We start from the raw sequence: 22397 nt of genomic DNA, 5'->3' as shown, positions 1-22397 counted from the left end.
TTTTATTACTCACAAACGAATTACGTGCAAGACGAAAAATATACGTCAGTTTGTTCAAACCGAATATAATCGAACGTTCACACTTTATCGATTGAATATTCACCGCAAACGAGATCGAGCGAGATGACTTATCAATTCTACTTACATAAAAGCCTCGCGAAACATAGATAGAGGAAAACAAGCTCACTCGATTACAGAGCGTAATCTCCGGTTAACGAGTATTAACATGGGTGAGCGAAGAGCCAATGAAATGAGAGTCCTAATATAAATGAAATTGGACCAAGTGAGAAATTTGAGTTATAGAGTCGTTTTGTTAAGATAAGACATTGCTCTGCTTCCAGGCTTAAACGTACTCCAATTCATCAACGGTTTAAGGAGGGGAGCACGGTCGGAGGGGAGGCAGTACTGAAAACCTGATAAGAGACAATAAAGTCACAGTTTTCCCTGCTTTGCTCGTACAATTTTTCTCATTCGCTCAATCTCCCTTTGTCACTTTCTCTTTCTCACTTGATTATTTTCCTTTTTTTTGTTCTTTCTTTTATTGCTCTCTCTCTCTCTCTCTCGTCCCGTACCGTTGATTCGGTATGTGCAAAGTGACGAAATCGGTCGTCGAGCCAATCGGTGGTGAACGTATTGGAAAGCGGGGCAGTAATAAACGGCATATTTTCACGTGGTCCCCGGCGGCTTCCACGAGTCGCCCCATATCGCGGCTGGCTTAGCGGGGCCCGTTCTCGTTACAAATGAGTCGTGGAACGAACGCTTAGTGAGCTGCGTGCAGCCCGCGCGCTAAACGCTCATCGACACGGAAAATTAATTAACATGTAGGTGGTCTCGCGGCTCGCCGAATCCACCGGATTTTCGGCCGCGGAATCATCCCCGAATCTCTCAGCTTCCTGTTTTCTCTCGTGTCACCGAGCCCGTGAGTTTTTCCCCGTAGAAATAACGAGTGCGATCTGTGCAAATGAACGATCGGGGAGCAGAAGAAAAACCGTAGAATTGCGACGCGTGCCTTCGAATCGCGAGATAAAACTTTTGAAAAGTTTTTGACCTTTGTAAATTCGTGCGATAAAACAGCTATCGATTCTCACGTACGTGACTCCAGTTCGCACAACAATCGACCAGCCAACTTTTGCGACAGTTGAGAAACACAAACGTAGCAAGAATGGATATTATGGACGGTAAGAAAAGCTTTGATTTTACTCAATATTTTGTCTAACCTACGACTCCGGCCTACGACTCCGGAGACCTTGAAAAATCATTCTCATCTTATTGAGTGCGAGACGATCCGAAAGCTGAAAATCTACTGCACGTTTCCGGATATATTCGAACGTGGCGAATGTTATTTGTGCGAATTTGTAGCTTCGTGAAATCGTGTATACTGCCGCGACTAACGTACGTCTTCATTGAGTTGATACAGATAAATATAAAACGGTTCAATTCTACGGCATGTTCCAATGTTCATACGCAGCCGAGGTTCCGTGACCCCTCGCAAGATTCGTGATAATGCGAATCGAGTTTTGCTTCAACGTAACATCGATGGAGTTTACTTAAAGTGAGAGAGAAACACAAACAGCGGAGATGAAAAGAGATGGAGAGCGAGAGAGAGAATCGCTGGATTTCATAACTAAATGTCAATCGCAATGAAACCATCTCAACAATAGGAATTTCTGTCATTTGCCCTTACACAATAATGCTCGTAAAGTAAACCGTAAAGATAAGCCCGAAGCACTCGCTCGTTTGTACATGTTTCCGGGATTTCGGGTGATAAAAAAAACATTAAGTTTCGGGGAGACGGATTTCCAACATTAACGACCATTACCACGCAACTCCGACAGTGAAAATCGATAATCTCTCGTTAACCGTGTCGCTCGATAGTTTTAACTAATTGACTCGTGCGATATTTTACCAAGTACGTAAAGTATTCAAATTTTGAATTTATATAAATACGTGGACGTTCAGTGTATAAATATTCTGATAAAAAAAGTTGTTTGTGCAACCGAATCCACGTAATTGTACAAAAAAATTTGGTAGATCAAAAACGTGTTTCCGTTGAATCTCAAGTGATTCAATTTACTCGAATAACTCATGATGATTACGAAAATCAAGCAAATGAAGCCAAATGATTTCGTGGAACTAACTGGTTTGATTCAGCTGTTTATACGCACACTTTTTACTTGCTTCAATGAATGTTTGGTCGAATGTCGACGATCAAATTGGCTGAACGTTATATTGTTTGGATGATCAAATGGATCAGTCTGTTTCGACGATATTTTGTAGCGTTGATTCGATCAGTAGCACCAAAGCTTGGGTTTGTTCGACGACAAGCTTGTTTCAGCTTTCACAAATTTGGTCTTGTCTTGAAAATATTTTGTTGCCTTTAATGGACTGATTATTTTCTTCTGAAACGGAGCTTGCTCCGATTGACAAAATTTTGTTCCCAGTACACAGTTCGAGTAACGTCTCTTTTCTTTTTTTATTTATATTCCATCGTCCCCTAGAACGTCGCCCAATGGACGATGGTGGTAAAAAAAATCGTGTTTATTCACGAGAAAGTAAAACTTTGAATCCTACACACGAACAGAGAAGGAACTTTTAAGGAAAGCAGCATTACTATCGTATGAAGTTTGTGTGTGCAGATTGATGCATGAATCAGGCTGGCACCAGATTTCACATTCGAGCGGTGTAATTCGGATTCGCGGAGTGAGCGTGGCTTTCGTTGGCGTCATAAGCAAAGAGGATCATGACCGATGCTCGCCCACTCGTGCGAGACTTCCTGCGGAAGCGTTTAAATACGAGGCAACTGGCTATTTGGCAAAACATATCGAGCGCCTTTAAATTTAGAACCACCTCAATCCGACAGAGAATCAAGAAATAATCGAGAAAGCACGTCGAGTTGATTTTCGCATGTTTTTGGCGAGAGAACAACACATATAAATTCGTCATCGGGAGCGATAGAAGAAAAAATCCATTGAAAAAATCATCCGAAAGACACGGAGGTATCCATATACACGCGTGTTACCGCCTCGAAAATACGGATGCGGGTTTAGAAGAGCAAAAGTCTCGAGAGTAGAAAGATACGGGAATGGGGGATTCCCTCGTTTGTCAGAGTCGCACGCAAAACTGGTCAGGTGTTTAAGGGCCCGTCCCAAGCCCCCGACTAATCGTGCCAGCTTTAATATCTCGCATTTATTACCGTGCCGCGGTGCGGCGCCGTCGCCTACCGGCAAAAAGCAAACCAGTTTTTTTCACTCTCCCATCCTCCTCGCTTCACCACCCGAACGAATTGGAACGAATAACGAACTTCGTTTGTTCCTCGTGAACCGCTCGAGCACAATCCCTCACCTCCTTTTTTGCATATTACCAAAAGAAAAAGGAAAAACACGTTTGACGCAGAGTGCAGGGAAGAAGCTAGATGGAGAATAAGGAAACACGATTAGCGAAAAATTACGCTCCTCTCCTCCATCGGCCTGGATGAAACAAAGTATTCTCGATATTGAGGCTCGTTAATCGTCACGCGATTTCAGTTCGAGCTAATGTATGAGCCAATCAATGAATTGAGCGCTCTCAAGGACGCGATTTGGAGAATTGTTGTTTTTCCAATTCATTAACAATCGCTCGTTCCATGGCTGAGCTATCGTCAGACAAATTATCGATAACGAGCCTGCGCATTGACCAAGAAAAATTGATATCGTCAATTCCTTTCCGGATACATCCACCGCCAACCAGAGGACAAGCTCAATGTCGCCTCGAAACTTGGTTTTTCCTGCTGCTATTCGATTCTTTACCAAGTAACAATTTGCAATAATATTTCGAGAAGATCGAATCAACGTCTTCGATCACGCGTTTCTTAAGAACGCGACCAAATCACGATTATAGAGAACGTCCCTTCTCAATTACATTTCATTAGTCAGCTGCTGACCAATGGTTATTTTAATCGAGGCGACGAAATCTCTGAATAAAATGTCGATGGAGAGGACACGACGAAAATACGAGTTCAACGTAAGGCCAATCGTCACTGTCCACGTGGAATCAAAAGTTAATTCTGCAATTACGAAAGCATAGTCGTCAGGTATTTCGTTAAATTGCACAATATTACAGAATTTTTAAGATTCGATCTAATTTTACTTAAACGAAGTGCAATTTTGACATCCCTTCGATCCTCATCGTCTACGTGGAAAAAGCATCGAAGAGTTCCCACAAACTACGATCGAACCTGTTGATCGCATTTTCGGACCCAGCGTGACTCAAATGCGTTGGGATCGCATCGGTACCGGGTCAAGCAGCTCAAGAAAAGCGTTCTAAACAAGAAATCAGCAATGTTTTCACAAAGTCTTAACAACTTGCTCAATGATCGATGAAAGATGTTTGATCAGTAATCGAGAAAATATGGTAGATCACACGGAACAGAAAACAAATAGTTGGCAGATCGTTCGAGTCTCGAGGATTCGATGTGAACATTTCGTATGAAAATGAGTGAAGATGCGCGTGCCAGGGCGTTTACACCCGTGTCTATATTAATGCGTGTATGTATGTCGAGAAGCACTGGAAAGTCTCGTGTTCACGATCTCACACAATCCATGAGAGGGTTAGAACTGAGCCGGCGGCGAAACCGATGAATTACAAACGAGAACAAGGCGCAACGCCGTTTAAAAGGCCGTCTCGCGTAATTAACGGGAGCACGAGTGTCGAACAGAGATGGATATACTTATACATGCGTGTGTGTGTGTGTGTGTGCATGTATATAGATTAAAGCAAACGGTAGGAGCGCCGGAACGGCGAGACCCGTTGCCGGGCTTCGAACAAATGAGTCATGGCCTTTCGGCATTCGGGGTCCCTCTCGGCTTGTCGCCGGTCGAGACGCCGACGCAACGGCCACGAACCATTGGCGAGCGAGGCGGAGAAGTGAGGGGTTCACCAGGTGCATCGAAGGCTCAAATATTCCAGGGGCCCGGGGTCTTTTAATGCACACAGCAAAGGATCGGGACAATAATAAAATGTTGTATCTTGTTTTAGAGGACAAATTTAGAGGAAAAAAATGACAATCTGAATTTGCAGCTCTTTCAAGAAAAAAATGTCCCTTCAAATTTACCGATGAATTATGCAAGCATAGTGAAGAGGCAACAAAAATTGAGTGAGAATGAGAATAAAATATAAAAATGATTTCGAAACAGGTTTGAGGTGGTGAAATCGAAATTGGAGTATACGTTCATTCGAATGATTTTGAGCTCCAATATTTCTGGAGCGACCCTTTCGTTGTCGCCTCGAGTCGCTCCGTACCTGTGCGCGGTACGAAACAACTTCTGCACTGCCGGCTCGAGCGCGCATGTGCTCCGCCATTGGCAAACGATAGAGCCTTCGACAATACCCCTGAATGCGTCGTGTCGACGCTGAATAATTGTCGCGATTGAATTGTATCGGAGAGAAAAAGTAGTGCGTCAGTTTCTTGCCATCCTCGTGATTTCAAGGGTGTTTAAATATTCGAGCGGTGTAAATTTTGATAGGATCGAGAATTAAACGACAACTCGAGGTGGCCATGAGCAACGACGTTACACAGTCAACACGAGGATCGACGAGTTTAGTCCGCCATTTTTTCAAGTAAACTCGAGTGACACGAGGTTTCGGCGAAAATCGTCGAATCAGCGTGTGTAGCCGCGCAGGGGCAAACACATCGAACTCAACGGCAGACTTTTCGCAAGCGTTAAAGAGCAACTTTTAGCCTCCTATCGACGAAGCCTCGAGGCTTGAATAGGTGTACGCCGAGGCAGTAGAAAAGAATCCAATACTCGTGGCTACATCAGAAGTGTGATTTACGCCGTCCTGCTAAGATCTCAGCTTTGAAACAGTGACTCCTCCGGAATCGCACCGAATAGCAGACGGAAAGTTTGCGCGGTCCAACGAGCTCTTGGAATATAAAACGAATATTCGATCGTGACTTTTTTCTTATCTTGCGACGTTTCACCTGAAATAAAATAATCCGAATGTGAGATCATTGAAATACGATGCAAAAAATAGCGTGGAACTTGTTAAAAACAGAGTGAAGAATCATTTTTTCGAACCGGTTATGAAGTTATAAAAAGTCCTTCAAAGTACATTTTGCAAAGGAGGAAGTTACAAAAATCCTTCCAAGTGTGTGTCTGGTGCGGGGTGATATTTTTTTTTATTTTAATTTCTATGATTTAATGATAACGAAAAAGTGGGGCTTGTATAATTGACGAGTGAGAAAAACGAAAAGACAACGAGAAATATTTGGTGAATGAATCGAGAATGGACAAAATGTTGGGAATAAACTGTTGCTGCACCGTGTTTTCTGTACTTAGAAGTCCCGAGGAGGGCGAATCGTTTAAACGGATCATCTGAAAAAACAAACTTTCCAGCTGTTCGAATCTCATATTTTATTATCGTTTATTTCCCTCTCCCTACTACACGTCGACGAAATAAAAAGTATTTGTGCATATTTATACGAAGATATATATATCTATAAATATCATTTTTATTCCGGGGTGCCGAATTGAAACGACCTCGGCGTTGCGCTCCCTAAACGCTTGGAATCGGGTGTTGTATAGATGCTGATTTATTTTGGGAACGGTGACAGTGCCAATTTACGATCCGAAAAAGGAGTGGCGTAAAGGAAGTTGAGACATTGAAGAAAAAGTAAATTTTCGTTGCCAAGGAAATTTCTACGAGGCTACGAATTTCTACGGAAGGACGAACAACCGAGGATTTCTCTCTGGCTAATCGCGTAGGTCTAAACATAGACGCGAAAGAAAAACGTTTGTTGCGAGATTTAATGCTGACATTCCGAAGATTTTTTTTCCTCCTCGTTGCACATCGATCAACGTAGCCTTGCAGCTTAACGACGTGTATTGGGCTGGTATTTTTCATATTGTCAACGATATATATATACGTTACGGGAAAAGAAAGGAGGGAGAGCGAGAGAAACGGAAAGACGGACGATCGATTAATTCCGCGAAGTGAATACTTTTTTCCTCTCTGTACCATCAGGTGGCTTTTCCCCACGTTTCCGAGAATATAATTTAAGAGTATAAATACGAATGCATTGACAGTCGTCGATCGTCACTGAGCACATCTGATTTCGATCCTCGTCAATAAGACAGTTCCAAAGAGTTTCTGCGAAAAAGGAAAATACGAGAAGAGGGCGGGAGACGGACAGAGAAATTGATATTAATTGCCGATCGAGTATCGAACGAGAGGGCAGAAAAGACACCAACGAGACAGCCCGTAATGTATTTGAGATCGCGCAGTGGAAAAAAAGGGAGGCACGAGTACAATAGAGAATTGTCACCAATTACTTTCGCGAGCGTTGCACCGAGTTTCAATATTGACAGTTACAATAACGGGGATAATTCATCATTGCGTTTGCATAAAGTTGTCCCCGAGGCGGAACGACGGCGAGAGGCTTGTTCCATAAGCTGCACTTCGGACTTGATTAAATCGAGTCTAAAGTCACTCGGCGAATTGGAACGCGGTATGAGCGAGAGCGAAAGGGCGGTTACGACGCCGAGAATCGGTTGGCGCAAACTTACCGATCCTGGTGACTGACACGAGACTCGTGTCTCAAGACGAAATCCGGAGCGATAGCATACGCTTCGGTTAACTCAACGTCTTCTAAAGCCTTCGAAACGCTGCCAAAGGGCATACTCAACGAGCTCCGCTATCAAACTCTTTATTATCTGGGCGATCTTACCCCTCGGGACTTCCAATTTTAAGGGCTATCGCGCAAACTATCCACACCAAAAGGTAAACGCTCATGCCAACCAAATGCCTGGCGTAGGTGGCTCGAGGATCTACAAGAGAGTCCTGAAAAGAGATTCCGAAATGGCGGGTAATCGGTGCCGGTAGCAGACGGGGTTAACACGAGTATTCAATTACAATATTCCGTGTCCCTGACCCCGGCTTTAGGGCCCCCGGACGAAAGGGGTCACAAAGTACAACTCTTGAAAGCAGCTTGGAAATCAAGCGAGCTAGTTTCATCCGGAAACATTGAGAATTGCAACGATCGCGACTCGTATCCCCCCCCATGACAACCCCATACTGACACTTTTTCATCTCCCAAAGATAATATCATTTAAAAACTTCAACGGACAATAATCGTTAGTACGTTAATCAAAGGGTGCGTGAGTGTATGTGTGGTGTACTTAATTCGTTAAAGAGAGAACAAAACGGTTGTGAGCAATCAATCATACCGCGTAGCCAAAGTCGAGTAGAACAAAGAATCGCTTTAATATTCGTGTGCCCGGTGATCAAAAGCCTGCAGAATGCCGTCAACACCAAAAAAGTTCAATCTTAGCTTCGCTAGAAACGCTTACAATGTTTTTGGCAAACGTGACTCAGGAACGAGGACGGAAAATCAGCGTGAACAAAAAACTGAATTGTTACAGGGTAAGAATTCGTTCGCTCGATCATGAGGAATGCTTGCGGGCTCCTTAATTTTAAACTCACTTTCATAGATGTGAGTGAAAACGAGTTTGAAACTCCAGCAAGCACTCGACTCCGAGAAAACGAACATAATTATGGCCATGCCCGCCCGATGACGTGTTCCCTTTATTAATAATGCCCCAACAATGCCAATGATCTTGCCCCCCAGTTATTAAAGCGAGGAGAGAAATTGATTGAAGCTACGAGGCCTAACAATCTTGCATCCCTCACAGAGATTCAGCTTGAAGTATAAATAACCCGATTAGAGGCATTCTAATAATTTATGAGAAGATCGACGTTGCGAGAAAGTCTGAGCAGAGAAACGCGAGTGCCACTTCTTCCTAAAGACGGTTTACTTTTTCAAATCACCAATTCATATTCGCATCGTGAGCAGCGGTGATAGTTCAGGATTAAACATCGGACGATGCAAGCCCCTAATTTGTTTATTCTCCTTCCAGGCACCAGAGGCAACGGCCTTATTCAACTGAAGAATGGCGTTGACTACATCAACCCGGGCCAGGAGGACCAGATGGAAATTTATGGGTACGTTTCATCAGAAATTCAATCTCAAAATGTCCGATTTTTCGTCGCTCCACATTTCCGTCGAACGCCTTTCCCACGGATGAAACGCCTCACAAGTCTGTCAGGTAGTAGGACGCCACAGAACTGGTTCTCTATTTATTTCTATTCTCTTTTTTTGCGAACAGATTCCGAAGAAATCAGAAGTACACGCTCATCACCTGGTTTCTCATCATCATTACCGGCGGCCTCCTCCGGTTGATTTTTCACTGGGTTCCACGACTGATGCTGCTTTCGACCCACTCCAAGTGTCGACTCGAGGAAGCCGATACGGTTTTGCTTATTGAAAGGTTTCAGGGCAAACACACGAGCTATTACGTCAAGAAACTTAGAACCATGACAGCTCAGGATGTCACGTGAGTTTCTAAACAAATTCTTCACGTTTTCTTCTCCAATGAAGATCCTAAAAATGCAAAAAAAAGTCATTTTATTGTCGTGCTGAAAATGTGCATTTTAATTAAATGACAATCAATTACTTCTATTTGTAAATATCTTGGTATTCCAATCAGCGATTTCTAGCCATTGATAAATATTCAAATAATCATTCAAGGAAAATCGTCGTTTTGTTTGAACAGGAAAAAAGTTGACAACGATGAAAATCTGGTCGGAAACGAAGAGTGGCAAGATCATGAAAACTCGACAATCGAAAACCCTTTGCTATCGGTACATCTACATGGAGGAAATTTCAAGGGTAAGTCAACTTTCTGTAGGTTTCGGACCTGGACGAACGTACACGAAGTTTAGCCCTTCAATGATATTCACTAAATTCACAGAAGTCTCGTCGATCGTCACTTTCAATTGCAAAAAACTGACCTACGTATGGGACAGTGATAGATCGGAATTTTTGAAGTTGACTGGATTGGAGGTCGGTGTGCTGACGTCAACGTTGCATCAAATGAGTGGTCTCAGTTCCCAAAAACAGTTCCTCAGGTACGATAGACGATTCAGCAAAGAGAAAGCTCTCGATTTACCAATGTCTTTGTAACCGTCAGCCAAAAGATTTTCATTTATTCGCGATTACAGACGGAGCGTCTATGGCAACAACGAAATAGTCATTCCCGTGAAAAATCCCATGACTTTGCTGTGCCTGGAAGTTCTCAATCCATTTTACGTCTTCCAACTATTTAGCTTTTGCCTGTGGATTGCCGACGATTATTATTATTATGCGATGGTGATAATATCCATGACGGCTTGTGGCATAGGCATGGCTGTCTTCCAAACGCGTAGCGTGAGTGAATTCCTTCACGTTTATCATTATTTATGACCGTTTGGAACTTCGATTTATCAACTATTCTGTTTTTTTCCACAGAATCAGCACAAATTACGTTCGACGGTTCATTCTTCGGACGTAGCAAAAGTGATGCGCGATCGAGCGACAGGAAAAATTGATTCCGTCGCTGCCGAGCTCCTCGTGCCTGGTGATATATTGGTTATTCCGCCTCACGGCTGTCTAATGCCTTGCGACGCTGTTCTGCTTACCGGCAACTGTATTTTAAACGAATCGATGCTTACTGGTGAATCGGTGCCGGTGACCAAGACACCGATTCCGTCGTCAAACGAGACGATTTACGATACCAAGGAACATGCCAGGCACACGCTTTTCTGCGGTACCAAAATCATCCAGACGAGATATTTCGGAGGTGAAAAGGTCTGTACCTTAATTGTATTATGTTGTACGAAGCTTGAGAACTTAAGCAGCTTATTTACGAACCTCCGAAAGCCTCCTTCCATGTATGATATTTCGTAACTTCTTTCTTCACGTCGCGTATCCGCTTCTTTGTGCACAGGTGTTGGCGGTTGTTGTTCGAACTGGATTCACGACAAGCAAAGGTGGCCTGGTACGTTCGATAATGTACCCTCCACCGGTAGATTTCAAGTTTGAGCAGGACTCGTACAAGTTCGTCGAGTTGCTTGCGGGCATAGCGAGCATCGGCGTTATTTACACGATTGTCACGAAAGCTATGAGAGGAGTGCCATCGAGTCACATAGCTCTGGAGGCTCTGGATCTAATCACGATCGTGGTGCCACCTGCGTTACCGGCAGCGATGACGGTTGGGCGTCTCGTGGCGCAAAATCGTCTGGAAAAGAAACGAATTTATTGCACGAGTCCAAGAGCCATTAACGTTTCTGGCTCTATAGATTGCGTTTGTTTTGACAAAACGGGTACTTTGACGGAAGATGGTCTGGACATGTGGGGGGTCGTACCGGTGTCTATGAGAAAGTTTCAGGTGCCGACTAAAGAAATCTCGAAACTGTCGATCAACGAGATCCTCGTGGGGATGGTCACGTGTCACAGTATAACCATAATCGACGGTCAATTGGTTGGCGATCCGCTCGATCTCAAAATGTTTGAATCGACCGGTTGGCACCTCGAGGAACCTGACGTTTCGGACAATACTAAATTTTCCATGATGTTCCCGACTGTGGTCAAACCCCCCAAAGATGCTAAACTCTTTCAAACGGGCGATAGCATTTCAACCGTTTCTCCGGCACGTCACAACTCCATCACTTCCGAGACTGGCGACAATCTCTCACTCAACAATCTTACCATCGATGATAACGATATGACCGAACAGCAAGGCCTGGAAATCGGTATAGTTAGACAATTCCCTTTCACTTCGAGTCTCCAGCGAATGAGCGTTATCACAAGGACCTTGGGGGCTAATCATTACGATTTGTACTGCAAGGGAAGCCCGGAGATGATTCTTAGTCTCTCAAAAGCAGATTCCAGTGAGTTTTTTTTACCACTAAATATTCTGTACAGCAGGCTACCTCCCTAGCTGACTCTTCATTGAATTTTCATGCAAAAATAAACTTATTAACGAAAATACTTTTTACAGTACCTCCGGATTTCGCTTCGGTTCTGCAGGAATACACGTCCGAGGGCTACAGGGTAATAGCATTGGGCCACAAATCCTTGAATCGTTTGACCTGGGCAAAAGTACAGCGAATAAGTCGAGAAGCTGCTGAGACGGAATTGAATTTTTTAGCTTTCGTAGTGCTCGAGAATAGGTTGAAGCCGGAAACGGCTCCGGTGATCGAGGCCATCAACAAAGCTTGCATCAAAACAGTTATGGTGACCGGTGACAACATGTTGACAGCACTTTCGGTTGCCAGAGATTGCGATATGGTTAAACCGGGCGTACCTGTAATCACCGTCGCTGCGATAACCCAGCAGAATCAGACGAAGCCACAACTATATTTCACCAAAAGTAGCAGCAATCAACAGAGTCCGCAATCTCCCAACGGACAGGGCAGTATAAGCGAAATGACCGATCTCAACAGCATTGCGAGTTTGGAAACAATCGAGAGCGGCGTTTACGGCAACACTGTTGTAGAAAATGGCGCCAATTATCTTTGCGACGAGTGAGTAAACTTATCAAATGTTTTGGAACAGTAGGACCTCACCTAAAGTGTGATTTTTAGTGCATTTCACGAAATTATGCATTTTCAGTGTTCACGGGAGCAACAAGTATGTTTTTTCTATGACTGGAAAAACTTGGGCGATGATCAAACAACATTATCCAGAACTAATACCAAAAGTTGCCACCAGGGGTGCTATTTTCGCGCGTATGTCGCCGGATCAGAAGCAACAGTTGGTCCAGGAACTTCAAGCGCTTGGTTATTATGTGGGTAAGTGCAACAAATAAATCGACGTTATTACAATAATCACAAATAAGAAACTCATGCAAAACACTCGGTAAACGAACGATCGTTAATACTTTAACCGGCTCGTTAAAATCATACTGATGATGAGGAATATTTCAGCAATGGTGGGCGACGGTGCCAACGATTGCGGAGCTTTGAAGGCGGCGCATACAGGGATTTCGCTATCGGATACAGAATCATCGGTAGCCTCGCCATTCACGAGTCGGGAAACGAACATATCCTGCTTACTAAGTATAATACGGGAAGGACGCGCAGCTTTGGTAACTTCTTTCGGTATATTCAAGTACATGGCAGGTTATTCGTTGACACAATTTATTTCGGTAATGTTGCTCTACGGTATAGAATCAAATTTGACGGATTTAGAATTTCTCTACATCGATTTATTCATAATATCGATATTTGCATTTTTCTTCGGCCGTACGGAAGCGTACGACGGGCCGTTAGTGAAGACAGCACCATTGACGAGTCTCATTAGCACATCGCCGATATTGAGTTTGCTGACGCAAATGCTCCTCGTAACGATATTCCAGTACACGAGTTTGTGGCATTTGCGACAGAACGACTGGTTCGTACCGTTCAACTCAACGGCCACCGTGGACAAGGACGATGTTGGATGCCTTGAGAATTACACCATATTTATCGTCAGCTCAATGCAGTACATTATACTAGCGGTTGTATTCAGCAAAGGTCATCCATACAGAAAGTCTCTGTTCACGAATTACGGCCTTTTAGCATCGTTTCTCCTCATGTCGTTGTTCTCTACTTATCTTGCAATATTTCCATTCGATTGGCTCGCCGCGCAGTTCGAGCTGGTCTTGCCGACCGACATGACCTTCCGTTACGTCCTCGTTGTCTACGGTCTAGCTAATTTCGTCGTAGCAATGATAGTCGAACACTTCTTCATCGATTATCTGGTGTTCCGGAAGCTTCGCTATCGTTGGCACGACGTTGAGAAATCAAAACGTAAATTTCTAGCAATAGAACGCGACATGAGCAGAGACGTCAAGTGGCCTCCGCTGTCCCAGGAGCCATTGCCCGAAGCCGCTCCTGACATTCTCATCCGTCAAAACGTCACAGAAATTAAGATTGAAAAGAGAGTGCCCGAGTCGTGTATGAATCAAGCGTTGGACGTCGGCTTCCTCAACAGCCCAGCCTCTTCGCTCAACTTCAAGCGCTTCGGTTCAGCCAGAGAAGTCACTCTCAATCCACGCTCGTTGTTCAACGACCGACGCAACACCGTCTCGATGCAAACGGTACCGATCACCCTCGAAGATCGCGAAACTCATTTCCGGCGTCCCAGCGTCGATGTTACTCCCAAACGACGTCACAATTCCGAATCCGAAAACGCCATTGACTCTTGCGACAAGTCCCAGAGATCGAAACCAACCACCAATCCCATCGCCACTCTGCCCCGACGTCCTCCCCTCAATCAACAAAGCAATTCTAAATTAGTCAATTTTACAAATCCCAGAATTCACAAGAGCGAGGAATTTTGTCCCGGTGCTCAGAGCGTACTCGAATTAGATATACTGCCATCCTGAAACGCGATTACTTTATTTTTTTTTAATGATAATTATTTTTATTCTTATTCTTACTGTGCTTATTCTTTGTTATTTTATCTATTCGTGGACTTGCTCTTTGCGTCACATCTTTGGTACCGCGACTCGCGGAATTCGATCTACCAAAGCAACCACTATTCCTCGCTGCCACATCATTCGTTCATCACTTTTTCTCCTTTAGCCTTTAGACTATATGGTGCTAAGCCGTCCGGCAACATTACTCTTAGTGGTTTTACTTAAAAACTAGTGCATTTAATTTATGGAGGACGCGACGCTGGCTCGTTCGAGAAATTTTAAATGGAATTGCTCCGTAGTTGATTAATTGAGTTAGTTTTTTAGCTTCTCACAATAATCAGTTGCTGAAGAGTACTGCGGTGTCTCGAGACGTCGAATTGAGTCTGGGATTGACTCGGGATCGATTTTCCACGTAAACGTTGACGAGGATGTTGAAAAATGTTGCATTTAGCGTTGTCTCGGAGCATCGCGAAGTGAACCATTCGATTTTGTCTCATTTACTCGATTCGATTAATTCGATCGGGGAAACTTGATGCGAAGAGCGAAACCGAGTCTCGAGAGTCGAAGAGCATGACATTTGAACCGTCTCCGAGAAGCAGCGTCACGATTTTAACGAATTATACTATTTAACCTCGAGGGAAAGGGGAAATGATGAAACGAAGAAGATCGAACTCGTGGACGACGGTTTATTCAGGTGATTTTTGACCTGCCACGATTTCGACCTGCTTCAAGCCCTCGTTTAGCTTACGATGAATAGTATTCTCACCGGTCCCACCCTCCTTCCTAACTTCCTCGCCCAATCACGATCACGGAAGTATTATTAATTATCTGACGTTTGGGCGTGCGAAATAATGAATATTGTAATAAAAACGAGAAGAGAGAAACGGTAACCTACCGACCTGCGGCATACCGAGGCTTGGTTAATAGTAAAAAAAGTGTCAAAAGAGTCCTGAAGCTCCTGAACCTAGAGAATTGTGTGGGAATTGTTTTAGACCCGCTTGCGGCGTCAGTTATTCTTCATTTTTTCCATTTCCATTCGTAATTTCCAGTCTGTCATATTTTCCTCGGAAACTACGATATCTCGTGTTCATCAGAATTTAAATCGACTGTCCAAGGTTCAAAACACAGTGTTAGCCCTTCGTGTACAAAGTGGCAAGGACCGAGGACTCGCTAACTTCCGTTTCAAACTCTCGACAGATAAAATTTCGTTTTTCTGTCCCCCGACCGGTTAGCCGGAGAACGAGAATCGATGAAAAAAAAATCAAAAAATCTTCCACACTTTTGAAAATGAGGCTCCCCAGCTCGGACGCTCTCAGTTCTCTATAATCAATCTAACAGAGCCCAGGACATTTGTACACGAAAGGGTCAATGAAAACGAATAAGAGAATAAATATGAATAAGTTACGACGAAACTACTTAAGCTCGCTCTAGGCGAAATACGAATTTTAGTACAAGAAAAATGTGTTATTTGTCTTCGAGAATGTAGAAACTTACGAAATGGTATATGCGAAACAGCAAAACATAAAGCTTAGACATTTTTTTAGATAGGCAACGAAAAGGCGTCTCAACAATAAACCGCAAAATGAAAATAATCCATAAAGAAAAAAAAAACAAACAAATCATCGTTTAAAGTACGTTATACAAGAAATTAAAACACGAAAATTATTATTAATATACATATGCGAATTATGAAAATGTATAAAGTTATACCGATTATTTATAGGATCGAGGTCCGAGTGCCAGGCGCATGAAAGAAGATATATATATATATACGTACAGTAAATATATTATTATACAAATATAATAAAAATAAGGGGGAAAACAAAATGTCATGAAATATATTATTATGACTCGCAATGCGCTCCGCGCGCCTGTAACGCTCTTGCGACGAAATTTTACAATGCGCAATCCTCCTATACACGCCCCGACGATAAACTTCGATTCAAACGATTTACAAGAAATATAAATGTGTACTTATACATGAAAATGATTTGTGATTGCCTCCATTGAACCCCGCTTCGCAGTGGCTTCGAATTGGCCCTTTATTTCGCTCGTTCATATCGCGTTGAATAATTTGACAGGAATTTCCGAAAATCGTAGTTGAGTTTATTCGATAATACTGAAATTCGAGACTGAGAAATTAATTCGCAGAGCGCGTTTGAGAATGATTAGTGAGGAAAGCGTGACGATGAAGCCGAGTTTTCGTGGTCGATGGATGAACGGGAACCAGAATTCGTTTTTTGCTTAAATTCATTTATTCATTTGTCGCAATTGTTATCTGCGAGTATCGTGAACATAATTGTTTTTTGGAAAAATCGACTAGACGATACTGCAGCAAAAAATGGAAATGTACAATTTTCACATAATTCGCTTCGAATAAGCGAGCGCGGCTCTTCGAATCTATTTACATAATTTTTGTTATTTCGTTTTTAAGGTCCATTGCGCCTGACGAAATGATATTCCGCGCACGAAGCTCTTGCACTGTTTCGCGCGACCAACGCCGCAGTTAATCGGCCTAATAGCTCTAATCAATATTATTGTTGTTGTTATTCACATGCATCGCGTACGCGTGCTAGTGCAATGCAATCGACGTTGCATTCGTGCTTATTTCGTTATATCATGTTCGCCAACGAGATGAGTATTTTTTGCTTCTTCCTCGAAAGAGTGAGCATGTAAACAGTTTGTACAAATTCTGACTCGATCGGTCTCACAATTCTAGCACAATTTAGCGTCATTCTCATTCAGCGAGTGAATTATTTCCTGATTGATCGTGCGTACTTGTTTCATGCACCGAAAAATTCAACGGTGACGTTTTTTACGAACAGTGAACGTTTGCAGTCGTAAAAGTTTGAAAATTCGATTAAACAAAAGTTCATTTGAGAAAGTGATTCACCGTATTTCACTGGTGCGAGCATGCGAGGGTCAGTTTTCGCGTTAATGATTGCGCGATTGATTGTAATAAAACTATGGCGGTAAAATAAAATAACTTTCAAGACTTTTCGTATTGCAGTTTTAAAAATTGACTAGTTATGCAAACTTTGGCATTGTTTCTTGTACACAGTGTGTACACGAATATTTCGATGGCCGTGACGAATATTATTTGTAAAGTAAATAAAATGCTTCAATTCTCCCTTCGAATGTTCGAGCTAACGATGGATTTCTTTGATAAAGGAATGATGACTTTGGTCAGTGAGTCACGTAGACTAAATCGCGACCTCGAAACATCGCCTCGATCGTTCGTTTCCTGTTGTGATTTCCACCCAGCGTCTCGACCGTCGAAACGAAATTTTCGTATCTCTTCCACGCCGTTATCGAGGCCGTTTCCGTTTCTTGATGATTCTTCGACTTTTCGACGTGTTCCACAGTCGTCATTGTCGCTTCTGCCGTCTCGCAAAATTTCTCAGTTTCAGGAATCATCTAGGGAGCATGGAAAAAAACAAAATCGTGAGGCCAGTCGAGCGCGAACGTTGTTAGTGCTAATAAAAACCAGAATTTTGCCACGCAATATCTTCCGGAAAAAGTATCGACGGAAATTCACGAATGTCGATAAATTTCTTTTTTTTTCCCAATCCCGCGATTATCGGTTTCAAGCCCCCCCCCCCCCCCGATGTTTGCAGGAAGCATCGTATATCGAGCTCCCTGCGAATGTGACGCGTATATACCCTCGACTGAAATCAATACCCATCCACCGATGCTATAGTGTTACACAGTGAAAACCGCACGCGGGATTTCCCCTCTTGAGAAACGAGATTTACTCGGTGTTTCGCCCTTTCGCGTAATTGGCCGCGACTAGGCGCTCTATTTCGAACATTTGATAGTCCGCGATCACGCAGCAGTTGACCGTTGGACTTGAATTCGTGCGATTATTTTGGTGCTTTTGCACTCGGAGATTCGCCCGAGTTCCAGCAAACAAAAGTTACGTTCGAAGAAAGCTTCACACGCGAAATTACTTACCCTCGGTTCGCCGCTCGGAATATCGGAGGCTCGGAATCTCACCGACGCGCAGACAAAGTCGAATAATTGATTATTACTTTCCTCGCTGCTAGTCAAATCAGCTGGGTTTTTCGACACCGAATCTGTTTTCGATGATACGGACTAGAGCACGGTCTGACAGTAACTAACGGGAGTAAAAGCGCGAGGACGCCAAACATCAGCTGGGGTAGAATGCCGAGCTCTCATACGCGAGAGGAGCCCTCTCCCCTGCCGGGGGGCCTTCTTTCCTGACGCATGTGGGGGCCATATGCGTCGTTCGTGTGTCGCTCCAACATCGTCACACCGAATGCACTCCACACGGACCTTTCATTATACCATTGACCATCCTGTACGTTACTCTCCATCTATTTTACAGCTTGGTACTACTAAGCTGAGGGAGTTTTTGGCTCGTTGCCAGAGACTCTAACACTTTCCCAGCAATTGGAGAGTGCGCCGTATAAATTTGCGTTTGAAATTCGTTGTAACCAATTATTCATATTTCTCATTGTAATTCTCGCGTTTTCGAGAGGAATTGTCGCGCGGATTCGTCGTTGAAACTTTTGTGGAGAATTTTTTTAGGGATTTCAACATTTTTTCGAAGCTGAAGATCCGAGAGACTAAAAAATCGAAGGGAAATACGGCTGTCGTGCTCGAACGCTGTACTCCCGTGAATTATAATTGTTCAACTGAATATAGTAAATCGTTCCAGAAGGAAGACGATGGTTCGAAGTGTATTTGAGACGAGACAACGGCTCTTAAAATGGCCGAACGGGGTCGATCGAATGCGAAACAAAGATTCATTCTATCAAAAGGATTTTCATTGTCGCCGCATACACGCGTACGCACAATCGGCGAATACGAGAGAACAATTCAAATCGGTTTTACCAACGGCGACAACGGAGATGAGGGCTGCGGGATTTATTGTCTCGTAACAGATCGTCCAGGGAATCGAGTTTAATTGGCTAAATTGCCATGCCCGAGAATCTTCATGTGCGTTGTGTTTGTATATGAATCTTCGTTTAACGAGAAATTATGAAACTCACGATTGTGAGCCTCCATGTAATATTCCGCGCCGACTCACGCTGCTACGAACCCGTAGCGATTCCAAAACCTCATTGTTTTGTCAAACGTGTCATTCTCGTCACGGTGAAACGACATTTCGCGATTCAACCGCATTCATTTTCCCCCGTTTTCGGTGGTTTTTTTTTTAGATTGAATTTGCAGCATTTGCAATGGAGCCAAAATTTAGGAACCGATCGTATTTCGAATCTGTATTTGTGTGAAAACCATGCAGATTCAGATGGGGGAACACAAGTTTTTACGAAAAATGGCAAAATTATGGACTTTGATGTCAATTTTTTTCTCTACTGGTCTTAGGAAGAAAATTCGCGATCATTGAAACTGGATTTTAGTACCATTGTTGACAAAATAATTGCCGAAGGCATTTAACACAATCGCTCAATTGACGTCGAAAATAAAATAGCCAAAAAAAATGTAGAGCTCCACTCCTTTTCAGCAGAAGCCACGTCGTTGTTGAGTTTTGAAAAAGTTAGCTAAGCCACAACATTTTTTTGCTTCATGAGAATTTTTCTGAGACTAAAATATAAAGAGCTTTTTAGGGGCTATAAAGATAAATTTTTCTAGCACTTTATTAGCTCCTAAAAGTCTCTCGGTCATGCAATACTTTATTTTCTCTTTTTCGTATTGCTAACTTTCGGTGCTAACTTTTTCACCATGACCAATTGAGCACTGAGACAGTGCGATCACGAGCTTCGAACGCAAGTTAAAAAAATCATCTTCGAAATTCTCATCTCCCTTTCCCCAAAAATGTTTATATTTTCATGAAAATTTACTCAAAACGTGATTTTAGAAGCAAAAATACGTAAATTTTTACTTCTCATTGTTCCTATAAACCAAACTTATCTCGTAAACTGGAATCTTCGACATTAAGGATATATTGCACAGGCGATACAATGTTGCCATGCTAAACCATGCTAAAAACATTAAAAAATTCAAAATGATCAGAATTTTATAAAATTTGGTGAACATATTCTTTAGTGCCAAATTTGACAATACAATTTTTTAAGATTTTTCTTCTGTACAGTTATCGAGTAATTGATCACTAAAGTTCACGTGTATAAGCATAGCGTTTCCATATATATAGGTATACATTCCAGGCATAAGAAATCTGCTTTAATGCGTAATTACTCGATAACTAAACAGAAGAAAATTTTGAAAAAATTTGTGTTTTCGCACTTGATGTTGAAGAACATTATCACCAAATTTGATCAATTTCTAATTATTTCGACTTTTGTATCATTCACCCTTAAGAACAGGCGAATCCCAAGATTTGTCTGTCGCCAAATCTTTCTTTTGGGATTCGCTCGTTCTTACGTGGATACTGACGTGCAAAGTGTGAAATATTTTCCAAGAATTGTAATATATCGAGTGTGGGATGAAGATGATAATGATGTGGCTACGTGCAAGGGTGAAACGAAAATTTCGTGGCGAGTGAGGAGAGGGAGGAAGCAGCTTAGGTTGTGAGGGCGCGTGCACCAACATCAGGCACACGACAATCCGCGGCGCTCTTAAAACAGCTGCCGGAAGTACATCTGCCGGGAGTCCGTGCTGACCGGTAGGAAAAAAAAAGTAGGCCTACCATTTTTCGACGGTTTTTATGCTTGATCCAACCTCCATGAAAGACGAATGAAAAGAGGCTTTTTTCGATAAAAAATTCAAGATTCTTCAGATTCGGTTTTGAGATTCGAAAACTCTGGATCGAGATTCTCATGAGAATGAGAAAAAATGTTTTTCGCGAAACTTCAGCTGTCGGAAGCCTTCGGCCGATTGCATAAAGGCTCGGGAGAGCCACAATGTTTTTGAAAAAAGCGATAAATCTTGGAGGATTTTTTTCTCCGAACGTTCATTACTTTGAAACTCGCTCGGTCAACTTTCTTCCCGTGATTATGATGAGTCGGGGTGGGAAAAGAATGCGTGGAAAGTGACAACCCTTTGAAATTCCCACCCACACAGCTGACGTCGAAAATGCCTGAGCCATCTGACGGTCGATCGGACAGCTGGAGACCCTTGATCCTTTTCTCTCCTTTTAAAAAGGTCCAAGAAGCAGAGCTCTGGGTTCGGAGCTCCTCGGCGAGCCTTCCCCGGCGCCAAAAAGTACAAAAACATTTTGCCACAAAAAAGGGTCTACGCGGAGGGTACGATGACCTTTGATTCGTCTTGCCGGATGTTGCAGCAGGCTTAAAACATTAATTTGAAAAAAATGCATTGTAATCTCGATGAATATTAGAAGCTTCGGATGTCCGTTGAGCTTCTGTTCATTCCAAGACTCTTTGGAATAGACTCGAACGACGATGAAAGGATATTCCTCGCCGAGTCCTCGTGGGCCCGATAGTTTGAGAAAATTTCATATTTTTCAGTGGTTTTTGAGGTTTTTTAAGGATAGACGAGAAGCGCCAGGATATTTTCGTTCGCATAGCAACAGAAATTTCGTTGCGGCTTCTCCGAGACATCGAAGACAACACAAAAGTGTGTATATAAGTTGTGCCGGGGTCGGAGAGCAGATGCATGGCATGTGCTACGACGACGACCAACGAGAGAGAAAGAAAGTCCCATCTCTCTCCTTCTCTCCGACCCAACAGATGCCCCATTGGCGTAGCAACGCCACAAGGTGCCATAACGAATAGTTTTTCATTCGATCACCGTCTCTTTATGTATGTGAAACGAGGATATCGAGTCGCGTGCCAATACCAAAAAGATATTTACGACACTCGGCAATTCTTTCCCAAGTTATTTCATTATCGGGAAAAGCGAAAGTACTGTTTTTCATCGAATACCCTCACAAACGTCCTGAACAAAAAAAAAGCACGAAACAACATTCACACTTTGACGTTTCCTGTCAATTTATTTTCTTGCATAATTGATGCTCGACCGTCGAAGCTCGTCGACGTGTTTCAACGAAACGTCACTTTGGAGCGAAAATCAATGCAAAAAAATAATGCCACAATGTTCTTCACGTTTCCTTGTTTTTTTATTTTTTTTTTTTTTTCATTAATCCAGTGGTAATTCAAGTGTTTTGCGAAATATTTAAACATACGATTCTGAAGCACGAGTTAAGGAAAAATGAAAAAACCATTTTTTCACATTTTC

The 22397-nt window shown here is 42.9% G+C and overlaps 1 protein-coding gene and 1 long non-coding RNA gene across 3 annotated transcripts; one reads left to right on the top strand and one right to left on the bottom strand.

Moving 5' to 3' along the window:
- The first annotated feature begins 826 nt into the window (after positions 1-826).
- Positions 827-16245, top strand: anne (anne boleyn). Of its 2 annotated transcripts, none has more exons than XM_043424760.1 (11): positions 827-1178; positions 8895-8979; positions 9144-9371; positions 9591-9706; positions 9789-9945; positions 10039-10243; positions 10325-10663; positions 10803-11745; positions 11856-12381; positions 12470-12648; positions 12784-16245. In XM_043424760.1, the coding sequence occupies exons 1-11, from the start codon at positions 1163-1165 to the stop codon at positions 14223-14225; spliced, it is 4236 nt and encodes a 1411-aa protein (XP_043280695.1). In that variant the 5' UTR covers positions 827-1162; the 3' UTR covers positions 14226-16245. The 2 variants fall into 2 exon arrangements, with proteins under 2 accessions (XP_043280695.1, XP_043280694.1); XM_043424759.1 differs by lacking the exon at positions 827-1178 and adding an exon at positions 5366-8400.
- On the bottom strand, positions 9078-10837 carry LOC122414019 (uncharacterized). Its single transcript, XR_006261685.1, has 2 exons — positions 10727-10837; positions 9078-9418 (listed from the first exon to the last, which is right to left on the bottom strand). It is a non-coding gene; the product is annotated as an uncharacterized lncRNA (long non-coding RNA).
- Positions 16246-22397: the final 6152 nt, after the last annotated feature.

This window comes from Venturia canescens, chromosome 7 (genome assembly GCF_019457755.1).
Source record: "Venturia canescens isolate UGA chromosome 7, ASM1945775v1, whole genome shotgun sequence".
Taxonomy (NCBI): Eukaryota; Metazoa; Arthropoda; class Insecta; order Hymenoptera; family Ichneumonidae; genus Venturia; species Venturia canescens.
The sequence above is the reverse complement of the archived record's forward strand: the minus strand, read 5'-3'. Positions and strand labels throughout refer to the sequence as shown.

Excerpts from the sequence above, each read along its gene's own strand:
- anne (XM_043424759.1), top strand. The coding sequence starts at position 8,277 with ATGCCGTCAACACCAAAAAAGTTCAATCTTAGCTTCGCTAGAAACGCT. Across the intron at positions 9,372-9,590 it reads ATGACAGCTCAGGATGTCAC|GAAAAAAGTTGACAACGATG; the intron begins GTGAGTTTCTAA and ends TTGTTTGAACAG. Across the intron at positions 10,244-10,324 it reads CTGTCTTCCAAACGCGTAGC|AATCAGCACAAATTACGTTC; the intron begins GTGAGTGAATTC and ends TTTTTTCCACAG.